The sequence below is a fragment of the Ranitomeya imitator genome, unplaced genomic scaffold (genome assembly GCF_032444005.1).
Source record: "Ranitomeya imitator isolate aRanImi1 unplaced genomic scaffold, aRanImi1.pri SCAFFOLD_444, whole genome shotgun sequence".
Classification (NCBI taxonomy): Eukaryota; Metazoa; Chordata; class Amphibia; order Anura; family Dendrobatidae; genus Ranitomeya; species Ranitomeya imitator.
This window is the reverse complement of record NW_027193370.1, coordinates 26,129-52,009: the sequence shown is the minus strand read 5'-3', so window position 1 is coordinate 52,009 and position 25,881 is coordinate 26,129. Positions and strand designations below refer to the sequence as shown.

General features: G+C 53.2%; 1 protein-coding gene across 1 annotated transcript in view; it reads left to right on the top strand.

Moving 5' to 3' along the window:
- The window catches only part of LOC138653136 (uncharacterized), a 52,993-nt gene that overhangs the window by 13,379 nt on the left and 13,733 nt on the right, over positions 1 to 25,881 (top strand). The window contains exon 2 of the mRNA XM_069743208.1: positions 21,339 to 21,412. Within this exon, the coding sequence (XP_069599309.1) occupies positions 21,339 to 21,412 (74 nt within the window). The remainder of the gene's footprint in view (positions 1 to 21,338; positions 21,413 to 25,881) is intronic.

Here is a 25,881-nt window from a genome sequence, read left to right as displayed (position 1 = left end):
TGCATCCATCAAACACCATACCTACTGTAAAGCATGGTGGTGGAAACATCATGCTTTGGGGCTGTTTCTCTGCAAAGGGGCCAGGACGACTGATCCGGGTACATGAAAGAATAAATGGGGCCATGTATCGTGAGATTTTGAGTGCAAACCTCCTTCCATCAGCAAGGGCATTGAAGATGAAACGTGGCTGGGTCTTTCAACATGACAATGATCCAAAGCACACCCCCAGGGCAACGAAGGAGTGGCTTCGTAAGAAGCATTTCAAGGTCCTGGAGTGGCCTAGCCAGTCTCCAGATCTCAACCCTATAGAAAACCTTTGGAGGGAGTTGAAAGTCCGTGTTGCCAAGCGAAAAGCCAAAAACATCACTGCTCTAGAGGAGATCTGCATGGAGGAATGGGCCAACATACCAACAACAGTGTGTGGCAACCTTGTGAAGACTTACAGAAAACGTTTGACCTCTGTCATTGCCAACAAAGGATATATTACAAAGTATTGAGATGAAATTTTGTTTCTGACCAAATACTTATTTTCCACCATAATATGCAAATAAATTGTTAAAAAAACAGACAATGTGATTTTCTGGATTTTTTTTTCTCAGTTTGTCTCCCATAGTTGAGGTCTACCTATGATGTAAATTACAGACGCCTCTCATCTTTTTAAGTGGTGGAACTTGCACTATTGCTGACTGACTAAATACTTTTTTGCCCCACTGTATATATATATATATATATATATATATATATATGTATAGGAGCAGCGACTCAGCATACTGGCCTCATCCATGGCATTATATACTGTGTATATATATATATATATATATATATATATATATGTATAGGAGCAGCGACTCAGCATACTGGCCTCATCCATAGCATTATATACTGTGTATATATATATATATATATATATATATATATATATATGTATAGGAGCAGCGACTCAGCATACTGGCCTCATCCATGGCATTATATACTGTATATATATATATATATATATATATATATATATATATATATATATATATATATATATATATATATGTATAGGAGGAGCGACTCAGCATACTGGCCTCATCCATGGCATTACATACTGTATATACAGTGCCTACAAGTAGTATTCAACCCCCTGCAGATTTAGCAGGTTTAATAAGATGCAAATAAGTTAGAGCCTTCAAACAAGAGCAGGATTTATTAACAGATGCATAAATCTTACAAACCAAAAAGTTTTGTTGCTCCGTTAAATTTTTATAAATTTTAAACATAAAAGTGTGGGTCAATTATTATTCAACCCCTAGGTTTAATATTTTGTGGAATAACCTTGTTTGCAATTACAGCTAATAATCGTCTTTTATAAGACCTGATCAGGCCGGCACAGGTCTCTGGAGTTATCTTGGCCCACTCCTCCATGCAGATTTTCTCCAAGTTATCTAGGTTCTTTGGGTGTCTCATGTGGACTTTAATCTTGAGCTCCTTCCACAAGTTTTCAATTGGGTTAAGGTCAGGAGACTGACTAGGCCACTGCAACACCTTGATTTTTTGCCTCTTGAACCAGGCCTTGGTTTTCTTGGCTGTGTGCTTTGGGTCGTTGTCTTGTTGGAAGATGAAATGACGACCCATCTTAAGATCCTTGATGGAGGAGCGGAGGTTCTTGGCCAAAATCTCCAGGTAGGCCGTGCTATCCATCTTCCCATGGATGCGGACCAGATGGCCAGGCCCCTTGGCTGAGAAACAGCCCCACAGCATGATGCTGCCACCACCATGCTTGACTGTAGGGATGGTATTCTTGGGGTCGTATGCAGTGCCATCCAGTCTCCAAACGTCACGTGTGTGGTTGGCACCAAAGATCTCGATCTTGGTCTCATCAGACCAGAGAACCTTGAACCATTCAGTCTGAGTCCTCCAAGTGATCATGAGCAAACTGTAGACGAGCCTTGACATGACGCTTTGAAAGTAAAGGTAACTTACGGGCTCGTCTGGAACGGAGACCATTGCGGTGGAGTACGTTACTTATGGTATTGACTGAAACCAATGTCCCCACTGCCATGAGATCTTCCCGGAGCTCCTTCCTTGTTGTCCTTGGGTTAGCCTTGACTCTTCGGATATGCCTGGCCTCGGCACGGGAGGAAACTTTCAAAGGCTGTCCAGGCCGTGGAAGGCTAACAGTAGTTCCATAAGTCTTCCACTTCGGATGATGCTCCCAACAGTGAGACAGGTAGGCCCAACTCCTTGGAAAGGGTTTTGTACCCCTTGCCAGCCTTGTGACCCTCCACGATCTTGTCTCTGATGGCCTTGGAATGCTCCTTTGTCTTTCCCATGTTGACCATGTATGAGTGCTGTTCAGAAGTTTGGGGAGGGTCTTAAATAGTCAGAAAAGGCTGGAAAAAGAGATAATTAATCCAAACATGTGAAGCTCATTGTTCTTTGTGCCTGAACTACTTCTTAATACTTTAGGGAAACCAAACAGAATTCTGGTGGGTTGAGGGGTTGAATAATAAATGACGCTCTGAAAAGACTTTTCACAATTTACAAAAAAAAAAAAAAACATTCTTTTTTGCTGCAGTGCATTTCACACTTCCAGGCTGATCTACAGTCCAAATGTCACAATGCCAAGTGAATTCCAAATGTGTAAACCTGCTAAATCTGCAGGGGGTTGAATACTACTTTTAGGCACTGTATATATATATGTATAGGAGCAGCGACTCAGCTTACTGGCCTCATCCATGGCATTATATACTGTATATATATATGTATAGGAACAGCGACTCAGCATACTGGCCTCATCCATGGCATTATATACTGTATATATATATGTATAGGAACAGCGACTCAGCATACTGGCCTCATCCATGGCATTATATACTGTATATCTATATATATAGGAGCAGCGACTCAGCATACTGGCCTCATCCATGGCATTATATACTGTATATATATATATATAGGAGCAGCGACTCAGCATACTGGCCTCATCCATGGCATTGTATACTGTATATATATATATGTATAGGAACAGCGACTCAGCATACTGGCCTCATCCATGGCATTATATACTGTATATATATATATGTATAGGAACAGCGACTCAGCATACTGGCCTCATCCATGGCATTATATACTGTATATATATATGTATAGGAACAGCGACTCAGCATACTGGCCTCATCCATGGCATTATATACTGTATATATATATATATATAGGAGCAGCGACTCAGCATACTGGCCTCATCCATGGCATTATATACTGTATATATATATGTATAGGAACAGCGACTCAGCATACTGGCCTCATCCATGGCATTATATACTGTATATATATATATGTATAAGAGCGGCGACTCAGCATACTGGCCTCATCCATGGCATTATATACTGTATATATATATATGTATAAGAGCGGCGACTCAGCATACTGGCCTCATCCATGGCATTATATACTGTATATATATATATGTATAGGAGCGGCGACTCAGCATACTGGCCTCATCCATGGCATTATATACTGTGTATATATATATATGTATAGGAGCAGCGACTCAGCATACTGGCCTCATCCATGGCATTATATACGGTATATATATATATGTATAGGAGCAGCGACTCAGCATACTGGCCTCATCCATGGCATTGTATACTGTGTATATATATATATGTATAGGAGCGGCAGAGCCGTGTGTGTAGAGCAGAGCCGTGTGTGTGTGTAGAGCAGAGCCGTGTGTGTGTGTAGAGCAGAGCCGTGTGTGTGTAGAGCAGAGCCGTGTGTGTGTAGAGCAGAGCCGTGTGTGTGCAGAGCAGAGCCGTGTGTGTGTGTGGAGCAGAGCCGTGTGTGTGTGTGTGTAGAGCAGAGCCGTGTGTGTGTGTAGAGCAGAGCCGTGTGTGTGTAGAGCAGAGCCGTGTGTGTGTGTAGAGCAGAGCCGTGTGTGTGTGTAGAGCAGAGCCGTGTGTGTAGAGCAGAGCCGTGTGTGTGTAGAGCAGAGCCGTGTGTGTGTGTAGAGCAGAGCCGTGTGTGTGTGTAGAGCAGAGCTGTGTGTGTGTGTAGAGCAGAGCCGTGTGTGTGTAGAGCAGAGCCGTGTGTGTGTGTAGAGCAGAGCCGTGTGTGTGTAGAGCAGAGCCGTGTGTGTGTGTAGAGCAGAGCCGTGTGTGTGTGGAGCAGAGCCGTGTGTGTGTGTGGAGCAGAGCCGTGTGTGTGTGGAGCAGAGCCGTGTGTGTGTGCAGAGCAGAGCCGTGTGTGTGTGTAGAGCAGAGCCGTGTGTGTGTAGAGCAGAGCAGTGTGTGTAGAGCAGAGCCGTGTGTGTGTGTAGAGCAGAGCCGTGTGTGTGTGTAGAGCAGAGCCGTGTGTGTGTGTAGAGCAGAGCCGTGTGTGTGTGTAGAGCAGAGCCGTGTGTGTGTGTAGAGCAGAGCCGTGTGTGTGTGTAGAGCAGAGCCGTGTGTGTGTAGAGCAGAGCCGTGTGTGTGCAGAGCAGAGTCGTGTGTGTGTGTGGAGCAGAGCCGTGTGTGTGTGTAGAGCACAGCCGTGTGTGTAGAGCAGAGCCGTGTATGTGTGTAGAGCAGAGCCGTGTGTGTGTGTGGAGCAGAGCCGTGTGTGTGTGTAGATCAGAGCCGTGTGTGTGTAGAGCAGAGCCGTGTGTGTAGAGCAGAGCCGTGTGTGTGTGTAGAGCAGAGCCGTGTGTGTGTGTGGAGCAGAGCCGTGTGTGTGTAGAGCAGAGCCGTGTGTGTGTGTAGAGCAGAGCAGTGTGTGTGTGTAGAGCAGAGCCGTGTGTGTGTGTAGAGCAGAGCCGTGTGTGTGTGTGGAGCAGAGCCGTGTGTGTGTGTAGAGCAGAGCCGTGTGTGTGTGTAGAGCAGAGCCGTGTGTGTGTGTGGAGCAGAGCCGTGTGTGTGTGTAGAGCAGAGCCGTGTGTGTGTGTGGAGCAGAGCCGTGTGTGTGTGTAGAGCAGAGCCATGTGTGTATGTGTGTAGAGCAGAGCCGTGTGTGTGTGTAGAGCAGAGCCGTGTGTGTGTGTAGAGCAGAGCCGTGTGTGTGTGTGTGTGGAGCAGAGTCGTGTGTGTGTGTAGAGCAGAGCCGTGTGTGTGTGTAGAGCAGAGCCGTGTGTGTGTGTAGAGCAGAGCCGTGTGTGTGTGTAGAGCAGAGCCGTGTGTGTGTGTAGAGCAGAGCCGTGTGTGTGTAGAGCAGAGCCGTGTGTGTGTGTAGAGCAGAGCCGTGTGTGTGTGTGGAGCAGAGCCGTGTGTGTGTAGAGCAGAGCCGTGTGTGTGTGTAGAGCAGAGCCATGTGTGTGTAGAGCAGAGCCGTGTGTGTGTGTAGAGCAGAGCCGTGTGTGTGTGTGGAGCAGAGCCGTGTGTGTGTGTAGAGCAGAGCCGTGTGTGTGTGTGTGTGGAGCAGAGCCGTGTGTGTGTGTGTGTAGAGCAGAGCCGTGTGTGTGTGTAGAGCAGAGCCGTGTGTGTGTGTAGAGCAGAGCCGTGTGTGTGTAGAGCAGAGCCGTGTGTGTAGAGCAGAGCCGTGTGTGTGTAGAGCAGAGCCGTGTGTGTAGAGCAGAGCCGTGTGTGTGTGTAGAGCAGAGCCGTGTGTGTGTGTGGAGCAGAGCCGTGTGTGTGTGTAGAGCAGAGCCGTGTGTGTGTGTGGAGCAGAGCCGTGTGTGTGTGTAGAGCAGAGCCATGTGTGTATGTGTGTAGAGCAGAGCCGTGTGTGTAGAGCAGAGCCGTGTGTGTGTAGAGCAGAGCCGTGTGTGTGTGTAGAGCAGAGCCGTGTGTGTAGAGCAGAGCCGTGTGTGTGTGTAGAGCAGAGCCGTATGTGTGTGTAGAGCAGAGCCGTGTGTGTGTGTAGAGCAGAGCCGTGTGTGTGTGTAGAGCAGAGCCGTGTGTGTAGAGCAGAGCCGTGTGTGTGTGTAGAGCAGAGCCGTGTGTGTGTAGAGCAGAGCCGTGTGTGTGGAGCAGAGCCGTGTGTGTGTGTAGAGCAGAGCCGTGTGTGTGTGTAGAGCAGAGCCGTGTGTGTGTGTGTGTAGAGCAGAGCCATGTGTGTGTGTGTGTGTGTGTAGAGCAAAGCCGTGTGTGTGTAGAGCAGAGCCGTGTGTGTGTGTAGAGCAGAGCCGTGTGTATGTAGAGCAGAGCCGTGTGTGTGTGTAGAGCAGAGCCGTGTGTGTGTGTAGAGCAGAGCCGTGTGTGTGTAGAGCAGAGCCGTGTGTGTGGAGCAGAGCCGTGTATGTGTGTAGAGCAGAGCCGTGTGTGTGTGTAGAGCAGAGCCGTGTGTGTGTGTAGAGCAGAGCCACGTGTGTGTAGAGCAGAGCCGTGTGTGTGTGTAGAGCAGAGCCGTGTGTGTGTAGAGCAGAGCCGTGTGTGTGCAGAGCAGAGCCGTGTGTGTGTGTAGAGCAGAGCCGTGTGTGTGTGTAGAGCAGAGCCGTGTGTGTGTGTGTGTAGAGCAGAGCCGTGTGTGTGTGTAGAGCAGAGCCGTGTGTGTGTAGAGCAGAGCCGTGTGTGTGTGTAGAGCAGAGCCATGTGTGTGTGTGTGTGTGTGTAGAGCAGAGCCGTGTGTGTGTAGTGCAGAGCCGTGTGTGTGTAGAGCAGAGCCGTGTGTGTGTGTAGAGCAGAGCCGTGTGTGTGTGTAGAGCAGAGCCGTGTGTGTGTAGAGCAGAGCCGTGTGTGTGTAGAGCAGAGCCGTGTGTGTGTGTGTAGAGCAGAGCCGTGTGTGTGTGTAGAGCAGAGCCGTGTGTGTGTAGAGCAGAGCCGTGTGTGTGTGTAGAGCAGAGCCGTGTGTGTGTAGAGCAGAGCCGTGTGTGTGTGTAGAGCAGAGCCGTGTGTCTGTGTAGAGCAGAGCCACGTGTGTGTGTAGAGCAGAGCCGTGTGTGTGTGTAGAGCAGAGCCGTGTGTGTGTGTAGAGCAGAGCCGTGTGTGTGTAGAGCAGAGCCGTGTGTGTGTGTAGAGCAGAGCCGTGTGTGTGTAGAGCAGAGCCATGTGTGTGTGTAGAGCAGAGCCGTGTGTGTGTGTAGAGCAGAGCCGTGTGTGTGCAGAGCAGAGCCGTGTGTGTGTGTAGAGCAGAGCCGAGTGTGTGTGTAGAGCAGAGCCGTGTGTGTGTGTAGAGAAGAGCCGTGTGTGTGTAGAGCAGAGCCGTGTGTGTGTGTGGAGCAGAGCCGTGTGTGTGTAGAGCAGAGCCGTGTGTGTGTGTAGAGAAGAGCCGTGTGTGTGTAGAGCAGAGCCGTGTGTGTGTGTGGAGCAGAGCCGTGTGTGTGTAGAGCAGAGCCGTGTGTGTGTGTAGAGCAGAGCCGTGTGTGTGTGGAGCAGAGCCGTGTGTGCAGAGCAGAGCCGTGTGTGTGTAGAGCAGAGCCGTGTGTGTGTAGAGCAGAGCCGTGTGTGTAGAGCAGAGCCGTGTGTGTGTGTAGAACAGAGCCGTGTGTGTGTGTAGAGCAGAGCCGTGTGTGTGTGTAGAGCAGAGCCGTGTGTGTGAAGAGCAGAGCCGTGTGTGTGTGTAGAGCAGAGCCGTGTGTGTGTGTAGAGCAGAGCCGTGTGTGTGTGTAGAGCAGAGCCGTGTGTGTGTAGAGCAGAGCCGTGTGTGTGTAGAGCAGAGCCGTGTGTGTGTAGGGCAGAGCCGTGTGTGTAAAGCAGAGCCGTGTGTGTGTGTAGAGCAGAGCCGTGTGTGTGTGTAGAGCAGAGCCGTGTGTGTGTGTGTAGAGCAGAGCCGTGTGTGTGTGTAGAGCAGAGCCGTGTGTGTGTAGAGCAGAGCCGTGTGTGTGTAGAGCAGAGCCGTGTGTGTGCAGAGCAGAGCCATGTGTGTGTGTGTAGAGCAGAGCCGTGTGTGTGTGTAGAGCAGAGCCGTGTGTGTGTAGAGCAGAGCCGTGTGTGTAGAGCAGAGCCGTGTGTGTAGAGCAGAGCCGTGTGTGTGTGTAGAGCAGAGCCGTGTGTGTGTGTGGAGCAGAGCCGTGTGTGTGTAGAGCAGAGCCGTGTGTGTGTGTAGAGCAGAGCCGTGTGTGTAGAGCAGAGCCGTGTGTGTGTAGCAGAGCCGTGTGTGTGTGTAGAGCAGAGCCGTGTGTGTGTGTGGAGCAGAGCCGTGTGTGTGTGTAGAGCAGAGCCATGTGTGTATGTGTGTAGAGCAGAGCCGTGTGTGTGTGTAGAGCAGAGCCGTGTGTGTGTAGAGCAGAGCCGTGTGTGTGTGTAGAGCAGAGCCGTGTGTGTAGAGCAGAGCCGTGTGTGTGTGTAGAGCAGAGCCGTATGTGTGTGTAGAGCAGAGCCGTGTGTGTGTAGAGCAGAGCCGTGTGTGTAGAGCAGAGCCGTGTGTGTGTGTAGAGCAGAGCCGTGTGTGTGTGTAGAGCAGAGCCGTGTGTGTGTAGAGCAGAGCCGTGTGTGTAGAGCAGAGCCGTGTGTGTGTGTAGAGCAGAGCCGTGTGTGTGTGTAGAGCAGAGCCGTGTGTGTGTAGAGCAGAGCCGTGTGTGTGGAGCAGAGCCGTGTGTGTGTGTAGAGCAGAGCCGTGTGTGTGTGTAGAGCAGAGCCGTGTGTGTGTGTGTGTAGAGCAGAGCCATGTGTGTGTGTGTGTGTGTGTAGAGCAGAGCCGTGTGTGTGTAGAGCAGAGCCGTGTGTGTGTAGAGCAGAGCCGTGTGTGTGTGTAGAGCAGAGCCGTGTGTGTGTGTAAAGCAGAGCCACGTGTGTGTAGAGCAGAGCCGTGTGTGTGTGTAGAGCAGAGCCGTGTGTGTGTGTGTAGAGCAGAGCCGTGTGTGTGTGTGTAGAGCAGAGCCGTGTGTGTGCAGAGCAGAGCCGTGTGTGTGTGTAGAGCAGAGCCGTGTGTGTGTGTGGAGCAGAGCCGTGTGTGTGTGTAGAGCAGAGCCGTGTGTGTGTGTAGAGCAGAGCCGTGTGTGTAGAGCAGAGCCGTGTGTGTGTAGAGCAGAGCCGTGTGTGTGTGTAGAGCAGAGCCGTGTGTGTGTAGAGCAGAGCCGTGTGTGTGTGTAGAGCAGAGCCGTGTGTGTGTAGAGCAGAGCCGTGTGTGTGTGTGTAGAGCAGAGCCGTGTGTGTGTGTGTAGAGCAGAGCCGTGTGTGTGTGTAGAGCAGAGCCGTGTGTGTGCAGAGCAGAGCCGTGTGTGTGTGTAGAGCAGAGCCGTGTGTGTGTGTGGAGCAGAGCCGTGTGTGTGTGTAGAGCAGAGCCGTGTGTGTGTGTAGAGCAGAGCCGTGTGTGTGTGTAGAGCAGAGCCGTGTGTGTGTGTAGAGCAGAGCCGTGTGTGTGTGTGGAGCAGAGCCGTGTGTGTGTGTAGAGCAGAGCCGTGTGTGTGTGTGGAGCAGAGCCGTGTGTGTGTGTAGAGCAGAGCCGTGTGTGTGTGTGTGTAGAGCAGAGCCGTGTGTGTGTGTAGAGCAGAGCCGTGTGTGTGTGTAGAGCAGAGCCGTGTGTGTGTGTAGAGCAGAGCCGTGTGTGTGTAGAGCAGAGCCGTGTGTGTGTGTAGAGCAGAGCCATGTGTGTGTGTGTGTAGAGCAGAGCCGTGTGTGTGTAGTGCAGAGCCGTGTGTGTGTAGAGCAGAGCCGTGTGTGTGTGTAGAGCAGAGCCGTGTGTGTGTGTAGAGCAGAGCCGTGTGTGTGTAGAGCAGAGCCGTGTGTGTGTAGAGCAGAGCCGTGTGTGTGTGTGTAGAGCAGAGCCGTGTGTGTGTGTAGAGCAGAGCCGTGTGTGTGTAGAGCAGAGCCGTGTGTGTGTAGAGCAGAGCCGTGTGTGTGTAGAGCAGAGCCGTGTGTGTGTGTAGAGCAGAGCCGTGTGTCTGTGTAGAGCAGAGCCACGTGTGTGTGTAGAGCAGAGCCGTGTGTGTGTGTAGAGCAGAGCCGTGTGTGTGTGTAGAGCAGAGCCGTGTGTGTGTGTGTAGAGCAGAGCCGTGTGTGTGTAGAGCAGAGCCGTGTGTGTGTGTGGAGCAGAGCCGTGTGTGTGTAGAGCAGAGCCGTGTGTGTGTGTGGAGCAGAGCCGTGTGTGTGTAGAGCAGAGCCGTGTGTGTGTGGAGCAGAGCCGTGTGTGTAGAGCAGAGCCGTGTGTGTGTGTGGAGCAGAGCCGTGTGTGTGTAGAGCAGAGCCGTGTGTGTGTAGAGCAGAGCCGTGTGTGTGTGTAGAGCAGAGCCATGTGTGTGTGTGTGTAGAGCAGAACCATGTGTGTAGAGCAGAGCCGTGTGTGTGTGTAGAGCAGAGCCGTGTGTGTGTGTAGAGCAGAGCCGTGTGTGTGTGTAGAGCAGAGCCGTGTGTGTGTGTAGAGCAGAGCCATGTGTGTATGTGTGTAGAGCAGAGCCGTGTGTGTGTAGAGCAGAGCCGTATGTGTGTAGAGCAGAGCCATGTGTGTGTGTGTGTAGAGCAGAGCCGTGTGTGTAGAGCAGAACCATGTGTGTAGAGCAGAGCCGTGTGTGTGTGTAGAGCAGAGCCGTGTGTGTGTAGAGCAGAGCCGTGTGTGTGTGTAGAGCAGAGCCGTGTGTGTGTGTAGAGCAGAGCCGTGTGTGTGTAGAGCAGAGCCATGTGTGTGTGTGTGTAGAGCAGAGCCGTGTGTGTAGAGCAGAGCCGTGTGTGTGTGTGGAGCAGAGCCGTGTGTGTGTGTGGAGCAGAGCCGTGTGTGTGTGTGGAGCAGAGCCGTGTGTGTGTGTAGAGCAGAGCCGTGTGTGTGTGTGGAGCAGAGCCGTGTGTGTGTGTGGAGCAGAGCCGTGTGTGTGTGTGGAGCAGAGCCGTGTGTGTGTGTAGAGCAGAGCCGTGTGTGTAGAGCAGAGCCGTGTGTGTATGTGTGTAGAGCAGAGCCGTGTGTGTGTGTAGAGCAGAGCCGTGTGTGTGTAGAGCAGAGCCGTGTGTGTGTAGAGCAGAGCCATGTGTGTGTGTGTGTAGAGCAGAACCATGTGTGTAGAGCAGAGCCGTGTGTGTGTAGAGTAGAGCCGTGTGTGTGTGTAGAGCAGAGCCGTGTGTGTGTAGAGCAGAGCCGTGTGTGTGTGTAGAGCAGAGCCGTGTGTGTGTGGAGCAGAGCCGTGTGTGTGTGTAGAGCAGAGCCGTGTGTGTGTAGAGCAGAGCCGTGTGTGTGTAGAGCAGAGCCGTGTGTGTGTGTGGAGCAGAGCCGTGTGTGTGTGTAGAGCAGAGCCATGTGTGTATGTGTGTAGAGCAGAGCCGTGTGTGTGTGTAGAGCAGAGCCGTGTGTGTGTAGAGCAGAGCCATGTGTGTGTGTGTGTAGAGCAGAACCATGTGTGTAGAGCAGAGCCGTGTGTGTGTAGAGCAGAGCCGTGTGTGTGTAGAGCAGAGCCGTGTGTGTGTGTAGAGCAGAGCCGTGTGTGTGTAGAGCAGAGCCGTGTGTGTGTGTAGAGCAGAGCCGTGTGTGTGTGTAGCGCAGAGCCGTGTGTGTGTGTGGAGCAGAGCCGTGTGTGTGTGTGGAGCAGAGCCGTGTGTGTGTGTGGAGCAGAGCCGTGTGTGTGTGTGGAGCAGAGCCATGTGTGTATGTGTGTAGAGCAGAGCCGTGTGTGTGTGTAGAGCAGAGCCGTGTGTGTGTAGAGCAGAGCCATGTGTGTGTGTGTGTAGAGCAGAACCATGTGTGTGTGTAGAGCAGAACCGAGTGTGTATAGAGCAGAGCTGTGTGTGTGTGTAGAGCAGAGCCGTGTGTGTGTGTGTGTAGAGCAGAGCTGTGTGTAGAGCAGAGACGTGTGTGTGTAGAGCAGAGCCGTGTGTGTGTAGAGCAGAGCCGTGTGTGTGTGTGTAGAGCAGAGCCGTGTGTGTGTGTAGAGCAGAACCGAGTGTGTATAGAGCAGAGCTGTGTGTGTGTGTAGAGCAGAGCCGTGTGTGTGTAGAGCAGAGACGTGTGTGTGTAGAGCAGAGCCGTGTGTGTGTGTAGAGCAGAGCTGTGTGTGTGTGGAGCAGAGCCGTGTGTGTGTGTAGAGCAGAGCCGTGTGTGTGTAGAGCAGAGCCGTGTGTGTGTGTAGAGCAGAGCCGTGTGTGTGTGTAGAGCAGAGCCGTGTGTGTGTGTGGAGCAGAGCAGTGTGTGTGTGTGGAGCAGAGCCGTGTGTGTGTGTAGAGCAGAGCCGTGTGTGTGTGTAGAGCAGAGCCGTGTGTGTAGAGCAGAGCCGTGTGTGTGTGTAGAGCAGAGCCGTGTGTGTGTGTGGAGCAGAGCCGTGTGTGTGTGTAGAGCAGAGCCGTGTGTGTGTGTGGAGCAGAGCCGTGTGTGTAGAGCAGAGCCGTGTGTGTGTAGAGCAGAGCCGTGTGTGTGTGTGTAGAGCAGAGCCGTGTGTGTGTAGAGCAGAGCCGTGTGTGTGTGTAGAGCAGAGCCGTGTGTGTGTGTAGAGCAGAGCCGTGTGTGTGTGTAGAGCAGAGCCGTGTGTGTGTAGAGCAGAGCCGTGTGTGTGTGTAGAGCAGAGCCATGTGTGTGTGTGTAGAGCAGAGCCGTGTGTGTGCAGAGCAGAGCCGTGTGTGTGTGTAGAGCAGAGCCGTGTGTGTGTGTAGAGCAGAGCCGTGTGTGTGTGTGTAGAGCAGAGCCGTGTGTGTGTAGAGCAGAGCCGTGTGTGTGTAGGGCAGAGCCGTGTGTGTAGAGCAGAGCCGTGTGTGTGTGTAGAGCAGAGCCGTGTGTGTGTGTAGAGCAGAGCCGTGTGTGTGTGTGTAGAACAGAGCCGTGTGTGTGTGTAGAGCAGAGCCGTGTGTGTGTAGAGCAGAGCCGTGTGTGTGTGTGTAGAGCAGAGCCGTGTGTGTGCAGAGCAGAGCCGTGTGTGTGTGTAGAGCAGAGCCGTGTGTGTGTAGAGCAGAGCCGTGTGTGTAGAGCAGAGCCGTGTGTGTGTAGAGCAGAGCCGTGTGTGTAGAGCAGAGCCGTGTGTGTGTGTAGAGCAGAGCCGTGTGTGTGTGGAGCAGAGCCGTGTGTGTGTAGAGCAGAGCCGTGTGTGTGTGTAGAGCAGAGCCGTGTGTGTAGAGCAGAGCCGTGTGTGTGTGTAGAGCAGAGCCGTGTGTGTGTGTGGAGCAGAGCCGTGTGTGTGTGTAGAGCAGAGCCGTGTGTGTGTGTGGAGCAGAGCCGTGTGTGTGTGTAGAGCAGAGCCATGTGTGTATGTGTGTAGAGCAGAGCCGTGTGTGTGTGTAGAGCAGAGCCGTGTGTGTGTAGAGCAGAGCCGTGTGTGTGTGTAGAGCAGAGCCGTGTGTGTAGAGCAGAGCCGTGTGTGTGTGTAGAGCAGAGCCGTATGTGTGTGTAGAGCAGAGCCGTGTGTGTGTGTAGAGCAGAGCCGTGTGTGTGTGTAGAGCAGAGCCGTGTGTGTAGAGCAGAGCCGTGTGTGTGTGTAGAGCAGAGCCGTGTGTGTAGAGCAGAGCCGTGTGTGTGTGTAGAGCAGAGCCGTGTGTGTGTAGAGCAGAGCCGTGTGTGTGGAGCAGAGCCGTGTGTGTGTGTAGAGCAGAGCCGTGTGTGTGTGTAGAGCAGAGCCGTGTGTGTGTGTGTGTAGAGCAGAGCCATGTGTGTGTGTGTGTGTGTGTAGAGCAGAGCCGTGTGTGTGTGTGTGTAGAGCAGAGCCGTGTGTGTGTAGAGCAGAGCCGTGTGTGTGTGTAGAGCAGAGCTGTGTGTGTGTGTAGAGCAGAGCCACGTGTGTGTAGAGCAGAGCCGTGTGTGTGTGTAGAGCAGAGCCGTGTGTGTGTGTGTAGAGCAGAGCCGTGTGTGTGTAGAGCAGAGCCGTGTGTGTGCAGAGCAGAGCCGTGTGTGTGTGTAGAGCAGAGTCGTGTGTGTGCAGAGCAGAGCCGTGTGTGTGTGTAGAGCAGAGCCGTGTGTGTGTGTAGAGCAGAGCCGTGTGTGTAGAGCAGAGCCGTGTGTGTGTAGAGCAGAGCCGTGTGTGTGTGTAGAGCAGAGCCGTGTATGTGTAGAGCAGAGTCGTGTGTGTGTGTAGAGCAGAGCCGTGTGTGTGTGTGGAGCAGAGCCGTGTGTGTGTGTAGAGCAGAGCCGTGTGTGTGTGTAGAGCAGAGCCGTGTGTGTGTGTAGAGCAGAGCCGTGTGTGTGTGTGGAGCAGAGCCGTGTGTGTGTGTGGAGCAGAGCCGTGTGTGTGTGTAGAGCAGAGCCGTGTGTGTGTGTGGAGCAGAGCCGTGTGTGTGTGTAGAGCAGAGCCGTGTGTGTGTGTGTGTAGAGCAGAGCCGTGTGTGTGTGTAGAGCAGAGCCGTGTGTGTGTGTGTGTAGAGCAGAGCCGTGTGTGTGTGTAGAGCAGAGCCGTGTGTGTGTAGAGCAGAGCCGTGTGTGTGTGTAGAGCAGAGCCACGTGTGTGTGTAGAGCAGGGCCGTGTGTGTGTGTAGAGCAGAGCCGTGTGTGTGTGTAGAGCAGAGCCGTGTGTGTGTGTAGAGCAGAGCCGTGTGTGTGTGTGGAGCAGAGCCGTGTGTGTGTAGAGCAGAGCCGTGTGTGTGTGTAGAGCAGAGCCGTGTGTGTGTAGAGCAGAGCCGTGTGTGTGTGGAGCAGAGCCGTGTGTGTAGAGCAGAGCCGTGTGTGTGTAGAGCAGAGCCGTGTGTGTGTAGAGCAGAGCCGTGTGTGTGTGTAGAGCAGAGCTGTGTGTGTGTGGAGCAGAGCCGTGTGTGTGTGTAGAGCAGAGCCGTGTGTGTGTAGAGCAGAGCCGTGTGTGTGTGTAGAGCAGAGCCGTGTGTGTGTGTAGAGCAGAGCCGTGTGTGTGTGTGGAGCAGAGCAGTGTGTGTGTGTGGAGCAGAGCCGTGTGTGTGTGTAGAGCAGAGCCGTGTGTGTGTGTAGAGCAGAGCCGTGTGTGTAGAGCAGAGCCGTGTGTGTGTGTAGAGCAGAGCCGTGTGTGTGTGTGGAGCAGAGCCGTGTGTGTGTGTAGAGCAGAGCCGTGTGTGTGTGTGGAGCAGAGCCGTGTGTGTAGAGCAGAGCCGTGTGTGTGTAGAGCAGAGCCGTGTGTGTGTGTGTAGAGCAGAGCCGTGTGTGTGTAGAGCAGAGCCGTGTGTGTGTGTAGAGCAGAGCCGTGTGTGTGTGTAGAGCAGAGCCGTGTGTGTGTGTAGAGCAGAGCCGTGTGTGTGTAGAGCAGAGCCGTGTGTGTGTGTAGAGCAGAGCCATGTGTGTGTGTGTAGAGCAGAGCCGTGTGTGTGCAGAGCAGAGCCGTGTGTGTGTGTAGAGCAGAGCCGTGTGTGTGTGTAGAGCAGAGCCGTGTGTGTGTGTGTAGAGCAGAGCCGTGTGTGTGTAGAGCAGAGCCGTGTGTGTGTAGGGCAGAGCCGTGTGTGTAGAGCAGAGCCGTGTGTGTGTGTAGAGCAGAGCCGTGTGTGTGTGTAGAGCAGAGCCGTGTGTGTGTGTGTAGAGCAGAGCCGTGTGTGTGTGTAGAGCAGAGCCGTGTGTGTGTAGAGCAGAGCCGTGTGTGTGTGTGTAGAGCAGAGCCGTGTGTGTGCAGAGCAGAGCCGTGTGTGTGTGTAGAGCAGAGCCGTGTGTGTGTAGAGCAGAGCCGTGTGTGTAGAGCAGAGCCGTGTGTGTGTAGAGCAGAGCCGTGTGTGTAGAGCAGAGCCGTGTGTGTGTGTAGAGCAGAGCCGTGTGTGTGTGGAGCAGAGCCGTGTGTGTGTAGAGCAGAGCCGTGTGTGTGTGTAGAGCAGAGCCGTGTGTGTAGAGCAGAGCCGTGTGTGTGTGTAGAGCAGAGCCGTGTGTGTGTGTGGAGCAGAGCCGTGTGTGTGTGTAGAGCAGAGCCGTGTGTGTGTGTGGAGCAGAGCCGTGTGTGTGTGTAGAGCAGAGCCATGTGTGTATGTGTGTAGAGCAGAGCCGTGTGTGTGTGTAGAGCAGAGCCGTGTGTGTGTAGAGCAGAGCCGTGTGTGTGTGTAGAGCAGAGCCGTGTGTGTAGAGCAGAGCCGTGTGTGTGTGTAGAGCAGAGCCGTATGTGTGTGTAGAGCAGAGCCGTGTGTGTGTGTAGAGCAGAGCCGTGTGTGTGTGTAGAGCAGAGCCGTGTGTGTGTGTAGAGCAGAGCCGTGTGTGTGTGTAGAGCAGAGCCGTGTGTGTAGAGCAGAGCCGTGTGTGTGTGTAGAGCAGAGCCGTGTGTGTGTAGAGCAGAGCCGTGTGTGTGGAGCAGAGCCGTGTGTGTGTGTAGAGCAGAGCCGTGTGTGTGTGTAGAGCAGAGCCGTGTGTGTGTGTGTGTAGAGCAGAGCCATGTGTGTGTGTGTGTGTGTGTAGAGCAGAGCCGTGTGTGTGTGTGTGTAGAGCAGAGCCGTGTGTGTGTAGAGCAGAGCCGTGTGTGTGTGTAGAGCAGAGCTGTGTGTGTGTGTAGAGCAGAGCCACGTGTGTGTAGAGCAGAGCCGTGTGTGTGTGTAGAGCAGAGCCGTGTGTGTGTGTGTAGAGCAGAGCCGTGTGTGTGTAGAGCAGAGCCGTGTGTGTGCAGAGCAGAGCCGTGTGTGTGTGTAGAGCAGAGTCGTGTGTGTGCAGAGCAGAGCCGTGTGTGTGTGTAGAGCAGAGCCGTGTGTGTGTGTAGAGCAGAGCCGTGTGTGTAGAGCAGAGCCGTGTGTGTGTAGAGCAGAGCCGTGTGTGTGTGTAGAGCAGAGCCGTGTATGTGTAGAGCAGAGTCGTGTGTGTGTGTAGAGCAGAGCCGTGTGTGTGTGTGGAGCAGAGCCGTGTGTGTGTGTAGAGCAGAGCCGTGTGTGTGTGTAGAGCAGAGCCGTGTGTGTGTGTAGAGCAGAGCCGTGTGTGTGTGTGGAGCAGAGCCGTGTGTGTGTGTGGAGCAGAGCCGTGTGTGTGTGTAGAGCAGAGCCGTGTGTGTGTGTGGAGCAGAGCCGTGTGTGTGTGTAGAGCAGAGCCGTGTGTGTGTGTGTGTAGAGCAGAGCCGTGTGTGTGTGTAGAGCAGAGCCGTGTGTGTGTGTGTGTAGAGCAGAGCCGTGTGTGTGTGTAGAGCAGAGCCGTGTGTGTGTAGAGCAGAGCCGTGTGTGTGTGTAGAGCAGAGCCACGTGTGTGTGTAGAGCAGGGCCGTGTGTGTGTGTAGAGCAGAGCCGTGTGTGTGTGTAGAGCAGAGCCGTGTGTGTGTGTAGAGCAGAGCCGTGTGTGTGTAGAGCAGAGCCGTGTGTGTGTGTGGAGCAGAGCCGTGTGTGTGTAGAGCAGAGCCGTGTGTGTGTGTAGAGCAGAGCCGTGTGTGTGTAGAGCAGAGCCGTGTGTGTGTGGAGCAGAGCCGTGTGTGTAGAGCAGAGCCGTGTGTGTGTAGAGCAGAGCCGTGTGTGTGTAGAGCAGAGCCGTGTGTGCAGAGCAGAGCCGTGTGTGTGTGTAGAACAGAGCCGTGTGTGTGTGTAGAGCAGAGCCGTGTGTGTGTGTAGAGCAGAGCCGTGTGTGTGTGTGTAGAGCAGAGCCGTGTGTGTAGAGAAGAGCCGTGTGTGTGTGTAGAGCAGAGCCGTGTGTGTGTGTAGAGCAGAACCATGTGTGTAGAGCAGAGCCGTGTGTGTGTGTAGAGCAGAGCCGTGTGTGTGTGTAGAGCAGAGCCGTGTGTGTGTAGAGCAGAGCCATGTGTGTGTGTAGAGCAGAGCCGTGTGTGTGTAGAGCAGAGCCGTGTGTGTGTGTGTAGAGCAGAGCCATGTGTGTGTGTGTGTAGAGCAGAGCCGTGTGTGTGTGTAGAGCAGAGCCGTGTGTGTGTAGAGCAGAGCCGTGTGTGTGTGTAGAGCAGAGCCATGTGTGTGTGTAGAGCAGAGCCATGTGTGTGTGTGTGTAGAGCAGAACCATGTGTGTAGAGCAGAGCCGTGTGTGTGTGTAGAGCAGAGCCGTGTGTGTGTGTGTAGAGCAGAGCCGTGTGTGTGTGTAGAGCAGAGCCGTATGTGTGTAGAGCAGAGCCATGTGTGTGTGTGTGTAGAGCAGAGCCATGTGTGTGTGTGTGTAGAGCAGAACCATGTGTGTAGAGCAGAGCCGTGTGTGTGTGTAGAGCAGAGCCGTGTGTGTGTAGAGCAGAGCCGTGTGTGTGTGTAGAGCAGAGCCGTGTGTGTGTGTAGAGCAGAGCCGTGTGTGTGTGTAGAGCAGAGCCATGTGTGTATGTGTGTAGAGCAGAGCCGTGTGTGTGTGTAGAGCAGAGCCGTGTGTGTGTGTAGAGCAGAGCCATGTGTGTGTGTGTGTAGAGCAGAGCCGTGTGTGTAGAGCAGAGCCGTGTGTGTGTGTGGAGCAGAGCCGTGTGTGTGTGTGGAGCAGAGCCGTGTGTGTGTGTGGAGCAGAGCCGTGTGTGTGTGTGGAGCAGAGCCGTGTGTGTGGAGCAGAGCCGTGTGTGTGTGTGGAGCAGAGCCGTGTGTGTGTGTAGAGCAGAGCCGTGTGTGTAGAGCAGAGCCGTGTGTGTGTGTAGAGCAGAGCCATGTGTGTATGTGTGTAGAGCAGAGCCGTGTGTGTGTGTAGAGCAGAGCCGTGTGTGTGTAGAGCAGAGCCGTGTGTGTGTAGAGCAGAGCCATGTGTGTGTGTGTGTAGAGCAGAACCATGTGTGTAGAGCAGAGCCGTGTGTGTGTGTAGAGCAGAGCCGTGTGTGTGTGTAGAGCAGAGCCGTGTGTGTGTAGAGCAGAGACGTGTGTGTGTAGAGCAGAGCCGTGTGTGTGTGTAGAGCAGAGCCGTGTGTGTGTGGAGCAGAGCCGTGTGTGTGTGTAGAGCAGAGCCGTGTGTGTGTAGAGCAGAGCCGTGTGTGTGTGTAGAGCAGAGCCGTGTGTGTGTGTAGAGCAGAGCCGTGTGTGTGTGTGGAGCAGAGCCGTGTGTGTGTGTGGAGCAGAGCCGTGTGTGTGTGTGGAGCAGAGCCGTGTGTGTGTGTAGAGCAGAGCCATGTGTGTATGTGTGTAGAGCAGAGCCGTGTGTGTGTGTAGAGCAGAGCCGTGTGTGTGTAGAGCAGAGCCATGTGTGTGTGTGTGTAGAGCAGAACCATGTGTGTAGAGCAGAGCCGTGTGTGTGTGTAGAGCAGAGCCGTGTGTGTGTGTAGAGCAGAGCCGTGTGTGTGTAGAGCAGAGACGTGTGTGTGTAGAGCAGAGCCGTGTGTGTGTGTAGAGCAGAGCTGTGTGTGTGTGGAGCAGAGCCGTGTGTGTGTGTAGAGCAGAGCCGTGTGTGTGTAGAGCAGAGCCGTGTGTGTGTGTAGAGCAGAGCCGTGTGTGTGTGTAGAGCAGAGCCGTGTGTGTGTGTGGAGCAGAGCCGTGTGTGTGTGTGGAGCAGAGCCGTGTGTGTGTGTAGAGCAGAGCCGTGTGTGTGTGTAGAGCAGAGCCGTGTGTGTGTGTAGAGCAGAGCCGTGTGTGTGTGTGTAGAGCAGAGCCGTGTGTGTGTGTAGAGCAGAGCCGTGTGTGTGTAGAGCAGAGCCGTGTGTGTGTGTAGAGCAGAGCCATGTGTGTGTGTGTAGAGCAGAGCCGTGTGTGTGTAGAGCAGAGCCGTGTGTGTGTGTGTAGAGCAGAGCCGTGTGTGTGTAGAGCAGAGCCGTGTGTGTGTAGGGCAGAGCCGTGTGTGTAGAGCAGAGCCGTGTGTGTGTGTAGAGCAGAGCCGTGTGTGTGTGTGTAGAGCAGAGCCGTGTGTGTGTGTAGAGCAGAGCCGTGTGTGTGCAGAGCAGAGCCGTGTGTGTGTGTGGAGCAGAGCCGTGTGTGTGTGTGGAGCAGAGCCGTGTGTGTGTGTGGAGCAGAGCCGTGTGTGTGTGTGGAGCAGAGCCGTGTGTGTGTGTAGAGCAGAGCCGTGTGTGTGTGGAGCAGAGCCGTGTGTGTGTGTAGAGCAGAGCCGTGTGTGTGTAGAGCAGAGCCGTGTGTGTGTGTAGAGCAGAGCCATGTGTGTGTGTGTAGAGCAGAGCCGTGTGTGTGTAGAGCAGAGCCGTGTGTGTGTGTGTAGAGCAGAGCCGTGTGTGTGTAGAGCAGAGCCGTGTGTGTGTGTGTGTAGAGCAGAGCCGTGTGTGTGTGTAGAGCAGAGCCGTGTGTGTGTAGGGCAGAGCCGTGTGTGTAGAGCAGAGCCGTGTGTGTGTGTAGAGCAGAGCCGTGTGTGTGTGTAGAGCAGAGCCGTGTGTGTGTGTGTAGAGCAGAGCCGTGTGTGTGTGTAGAGCAGAGCCGTGTGTGTGCAGAGCAGAGCCGTGTGTGTGTGTAGAGCAGAGCCGTGTGTGTGTGTGGAGCAGAGCCGTGTGTGTGTGTGGAGCAGAGCCGTGTGTGTGTGTGGAGCAGAGCCGTGTGTGTGTGTGGAGCAGAGCCGTGTGTGTAGAGCAGAGCCGTGTGTGTGTGTGGAGCAGAGCCGTGTGTGTGTGTGGAGCAGAGCCGTGTGTGTGTGTAGAGCAGAGCCGTGTGTGTGCAGAGCAGAGCCGTGTGTGTGTGTAGAGCAGAGCCGTGTGTGTGTGTGGAGCAGAGCCGTGTGTGTGTGTGGAGCAGAGCCGTGTGTGTGTGTGGAGCAGAGCCGTGTGTGTGTGTGGAGCAGAGCCGTGTGTGTAGAGCAGAGCCGTGTGTGTGTGTGGAGCAGAGCCGTGTGTGTGTAGAGCAGAGCCGTGTGTGTGTGTAGAGCAGAGCCATGTGTGTGTGTGTAGAGCAGAGCCGTGTGTGTGTAGAGCAGAGCCGTGTGTGTGTGTGTAGAGCAGAGCCGTGTGTGTGTAGAGCAGAGCCGTGTGTGTGCAGAGCAGAGCCGTGTGTGTGTGTAGAGCAGAGCCGTGTGTGTGTGTGGAGCAGAGCCGTGTGTGTGTGTGGAGCAGAGCCGTGTGTGTGTGTGGAGCAGAGCCGTGTGTGTGTGTGGAGCAGAGCCGTGTGTGTGTGTGGAGCAGAGCCGTGTGTGTAGAGCAGAGCCGTGTGTGTGTGTGGAGCAGAGCCGTGTGTGTGTAGAGCAGAGCCGTGTGTGTGTGTAGAGCAGAGCCATGTGTGTGTGTGTAGAGCAGAGCCGTGTGTGTGTAGAGCAGAGCCGTGTGTGTGTGTGTAGAGCAGAGCCGTGTGTGTGTAGAGCAGAGCCGTGTGTGTAGAGCAGAGCCGTGTGTGAAGAGCAGGAGAGCCCCTGGCTCAGTCCCGCACTGACTGCTCTGAGTGATGACGTCACCGCAGGTCCTTCTCCTCCCGCACTGACTGCTCTCAGTGATGACGTCACTGCAGGTCCTTCTCCTCCCGCACTGACTGCTCTCAGTGATGACGTCACCGCAGGTCCTTCTCCTCCCGCACTGACTGCTCTCAGTGATGACGTCACCGCAGGTCCTTCTCCTCCCGCACTGACTGCTCTGAGTGATGACGTCACCGCAGGTCCTTCTCCTCCCGCACTGACTGCTCTCAGTGATGACGTCACTGCAGGTCCTTCTCCTGCACTGAGTGCTCTCAGTGATGACGTCACCGCAGGTCCTTCTCCTCCCGCACTGACTGCTCTCAGTGATGACGTCACTGCAGGTCCTTCTCCTCCCGCACTGACTGCTCTCAGTGATGACGTCACCGCAGGTCCTTCTCCTCCCGCACTGACTGCTCTCAGTGATGACGTCACTGCAGGTCCTTCTCCTCCCGCACTGAGTGCTCTCAGTGATGACGTCACCGCAGGTCCTTCTCCTCCCGCACTGACTGCTCTCAGTGATGACGTCACCGCAGGTCCTTCTCCTCCTCCTCAGCACACGGTGAGTGTCTCCCTGTCTCCGTCCCTGTGCACATTACACCCCGGGTAATTCTGCGCTTTTGTTTGGACACTTGGAGCCTTTTCTCATTTTCCCTTGTAGGCCGCAGGCTGCACACTGTCCTTGTTTTCACCTTGTGTTTCTGATGCTTTTATTCCCTGTTTTGCCCCTCAGTGTAACGCACTTTAGTTTACAAATTTCTTCTTATGTTTCTTTAGAAGTTTCTGCCTGAAATATAGAGAATAGAATAATAAGAGAATAAATTCCATTAAATTGTGCAATCATTTCCCTCCTCTATGTGGAGCCTCTCCATCTTCAGGAGATATTGTTATGGCTCATTCTGTGGCCGCCGCGGACAGTGGGAAAGCTGGGTTACAGTTTACTGATTATACAGTCTGAGATGGTAGCAGAGCATTGGAAAGTTGGGTTATAGCTCAGTAGTAATCCATCCTGAGACTGGAAAAGCTGTGCTATGAATGATATGTTGAAGGCTGCAGCTCACAATGGGTGAGAGGGGCTACAGCACAGTGTGATTCCATAGTCTGCTGCTGCCACTGGGAAAGCTGGGTTACAGCTTAGTGATGATACATCCGGTGAATCCAGCTGCCACTGGGAAAGCTTTCTTACAGCTTAGTGATGATACATCCAGCGAATCCTGCTGCCACTGGGAAAGCTGGGTTACAGCTTAGTGATGATACATCTGGCGAATCCTGCTGCCACTGGGAAAGCTGGGTTACAGCATAGTGTGATTCCATAGTCTGCTGCTGCCACTGGGAAAGCTGGGTTACAGCTTAGTGATGATACATCCGGTGAATCCAGCTGCCACTGGGAAAGCTTTCTTACAGCTTAGTGATGATACATCCAGCGAATCCTGCTGCCACTGGGAAAGCTGGGTTACAGCTTAGTGATGATACATCTGGCGAATCCTGCTGCCACTGTGAAAGCTTTGTTACAGCTTAGTGATGATACATCCGGTGAATCCTGCTGCCACTGGGAAAGCTTTCTTACAGCTTAGTGATGATACATCCAGCGAATCCTGCTGCCACTGGGAAAGCTGGGTTACAGCTTAGTGATGATACATCCGGTGAATCCTGCTGCCACTGTGAAAGCTTTCTTACAGCTTAGTGATGATACATCCGGTGAATCCTGCTGCCACTGGGAAAGCTTTCTTACAGCTTAGTGATGATACATCCAGCGAATCCTGCTGCCACTGGGAAAGCTGGGTTACAGCTTAGTGATGATACATCCGGTGAATCCTGCTGCCACTGTGAAAGCTTTCTTACAGCTTAGTGATGATACATCCGGTGAATCCTGCTGCCACTGGGAAAGCTGGGTTACAGCTTAGTGATGATACATCTGGCGAATCCTGCTGCCACTGGGAAAGCTGGGTTACAGCTTAGTGATGATACATCCGGTGAATCCTGCTGCCACTGGGAAAGCTTTCTTACGGCTTAGTGATGATACATCCAGCGAATCCTGCTGCCACTGGGAAAGCTGGGTTACAGCTTAGTGATGATACATCTGGCGAATCCTGCTGCCACTGTGAAAGCTTTGTTACAGCTTAGTGATGATACATCCAGCGAATCCTGCTGCCACTGGGAAAGCTGGGTTACAGCTTAGTGATGATACATCCGGTGAATCCTGCTACCACTGGGAAAGCTTTCTTACAGCTTAGTGATGATACATCCAGCGAATCCTGCTGCCACTGGGAAAGCTGGGTTACAGCTTAGTGATGATACATCCGGTGAATCCTGCTGCCACTGGGAAAGCTTTCTTACAGCTTAGTGATGATACATCCAGCGAATCCTGCTGCCACTGGGAAAGCTGGGTTACAGCTTAGTGATGATACATCTGGCGAAATCTGCTGCCACTGGGAAAGCTGGGTTACAGCTTAGTGATGATACATCCGGTGAATCCTGCTGCCACTGGGAAAGCTTTCTTACGGCTTAGTGATGATACATCCAGCGAATCCTGCTGCCACTGGGAAAGCTGGGTTACAGCTTAGTGATGATACATCTGGCGAATCCTGCTGCCACTGTGAAAGCTTTGTTACAGCTTAGTGATGATACATCCGGTGAATCCTGCTGCCACTGGGAAAGCTTTCTTACAGCTTAGTGATGATACATCCAGCAAATCCTGCTGCCACTGGGAAAGCTGGGTTACAGCTTAGTGATGATACATCCAGCGAATCCTGCTGCCACTGGGAAAGCTGGGTTACAGCTTAGTGATGATACATCTGGTGAATCCTGCTGCCACTGGGAAAGCTTTCTTACAGCTTAGTGATGATACATCCAGCGAATCCTGCTGCCACTGGGAAAGCTGGGTTACAGCTTAGTGATGATACATCTGGCGAATTCTGCTGCCACTGGGAAAGCTGGGTTACAGCTTAGTGATGATACATCCGGTGAATCCTGCTGCCACTGGGAAAGCTTTCTTACGGCTTAGTGATGATACATCCAGCGAATCCTGCTGCCACTGGGAAAGCTGGGTTACAGCTTAGTGATGATACATCTGGCGAATCCTGCTGCCACTGTGAAAGCTTTGTTACAGCTTAGTGATGATACATCCGGTGAATCCTGCTGCCACTGGGAAAGCTTTCTTACAGCTTAGTGATGATACATCCAGCGAATCCTGCTGCCACTGGGAAAGCTGGGTTACAGCTTAGTGATGATACATCTGGCGAATCCTGCTGCCACTGGGAAAGCTGGGTTACAGCTTAGTGATGATACATCCGGTGAATCCTGCTGCCACTGGGAAAGCTTTCTTACGGCTTAGTGATGATACATCCAGCGAATCCTGCTGCCACTGGGAAAGCTGGGTTACAGCTTAGTGATGATACATCTGGCGAATCCTGCTGCCACTGGGAAAGCTGGGTTACAGCTTAGTGATGATACATCCGGTGAATCCTGCTGCCACTGGGAAAGCTTTCTTACGGCTTAGTGATGATACATCCAGCGAATCCTGCTGCCACTGGGAAAGCTGGGTTACAGCTTAGTGATGATACATCTGGCGAATCCTGCTGCCACTGTGAAAGCTTTGTTACAGCTTAGTGATGATACATCCGGCGAATCCTGCTGCCACTGGGAAAGCTGAGTTACAGCTTAGTGATGATACATCCGGCGAATCCTGCTGCCACTGGGAAAGCTGGGTTACAGCTTAGTGATGATACATCCGGTGAATCCTGCTGCCACTGGGAAAGCTTTCTTACGGCTTAGTGATGATACATCCAGCGAATCCTGCTGCCACTGGGAAAGCTGGGTTACAGCTTAGTGATGATACATCTGGCGAATCCTGCTGCCACTGTGAAAGCTTTATTACAGCTTAGTGATGATACATCCGGTGAATCCTGCTGCCACTGGGAAAGCTTTCTTACAGCTTAGTGATGATACATCCAGCGAATCCTGCTGCCACTGGGAAAGCTGGGTTACAGCTTAGTGATGATACATCTGGCGAATCCTGCTGCCACTGTGAAAGCTTTGTTACAGCTTAGTGATGATACATCCGGTGAATCCTGCTGCCACTGGGAAAGCTGAGTTACAGCTTAGTGATGATACATCCGGCGAATCCTGCTGCCACTGGGAAAGCTGGGTTACAGCTTAGTGATGATACATCCGGCGAATCCTGCTGCCACTGGGAAAGTGGTAGTTGGAGGCAGGTATATCTTGCCCAGGTGTTTGTCCTATGTGAATTAGGCCACTCCGTATCTTCAGGGTGCTAATGGGTTAATGATTGCAGGAATAAAAGATGACCAGCTGGGGGTTTCCAGCGTCTGCCTGGGGCACACAGATTGCCTGTCTGTGTGAGACAAACGTGAGTGAGAGCTCTGCTCAAGAATTGTGTGATGTTAGCTGGGTGGGAGAAGCCCCCCCAGTTGTTAAGTTAGCAACGTGTTTGTTTAGTTAGTGCCGGACAGGCTAGGATTCATTTTTATGTTTTGTTTTTCTGTGTTGCTTTCACTTTAATAAATCTGACCTGAGGTCAGCCTACTTGGAAACCTGCTGTACGCCTCAGAAATTCAATGCACAAACCACGTGACCTTTGACCCCAGCAAAGGCGATCCCGGAGTGTTGTGTCACATTGTGGTGGAGAATGCGGGCATACCGTGGCACAGGCAACAGCATGGAAGACGTGGTGAAAGCCTTAGTACAGTCCACTACGAAGCTAATCGCTTGATGGCCGCACAGCTGAAGGAGTTAGTGGACATGACGGTTGCAGACCGCCAACTTCTCCAACAGGTGGCGCAGCGCCTGGTGAGCATGCCTGACGCTGACCCGGAAGCAGAGTCCAGGAGGATCCATGTGAGTCGATACTGGCAAAAGCTGACTGCAGAAGATGACGTCGAGGCATACCTGACAACGTTTGAGCGGACGGCATTGAGAGAGAAGTGGCCGAAGGCACGATGGGCCGATTTGATTGCCCCGGAGGTCGCTCAGGACTTTGAGAAACTGAAAGCTGAGATCCTGGCCCGGCTG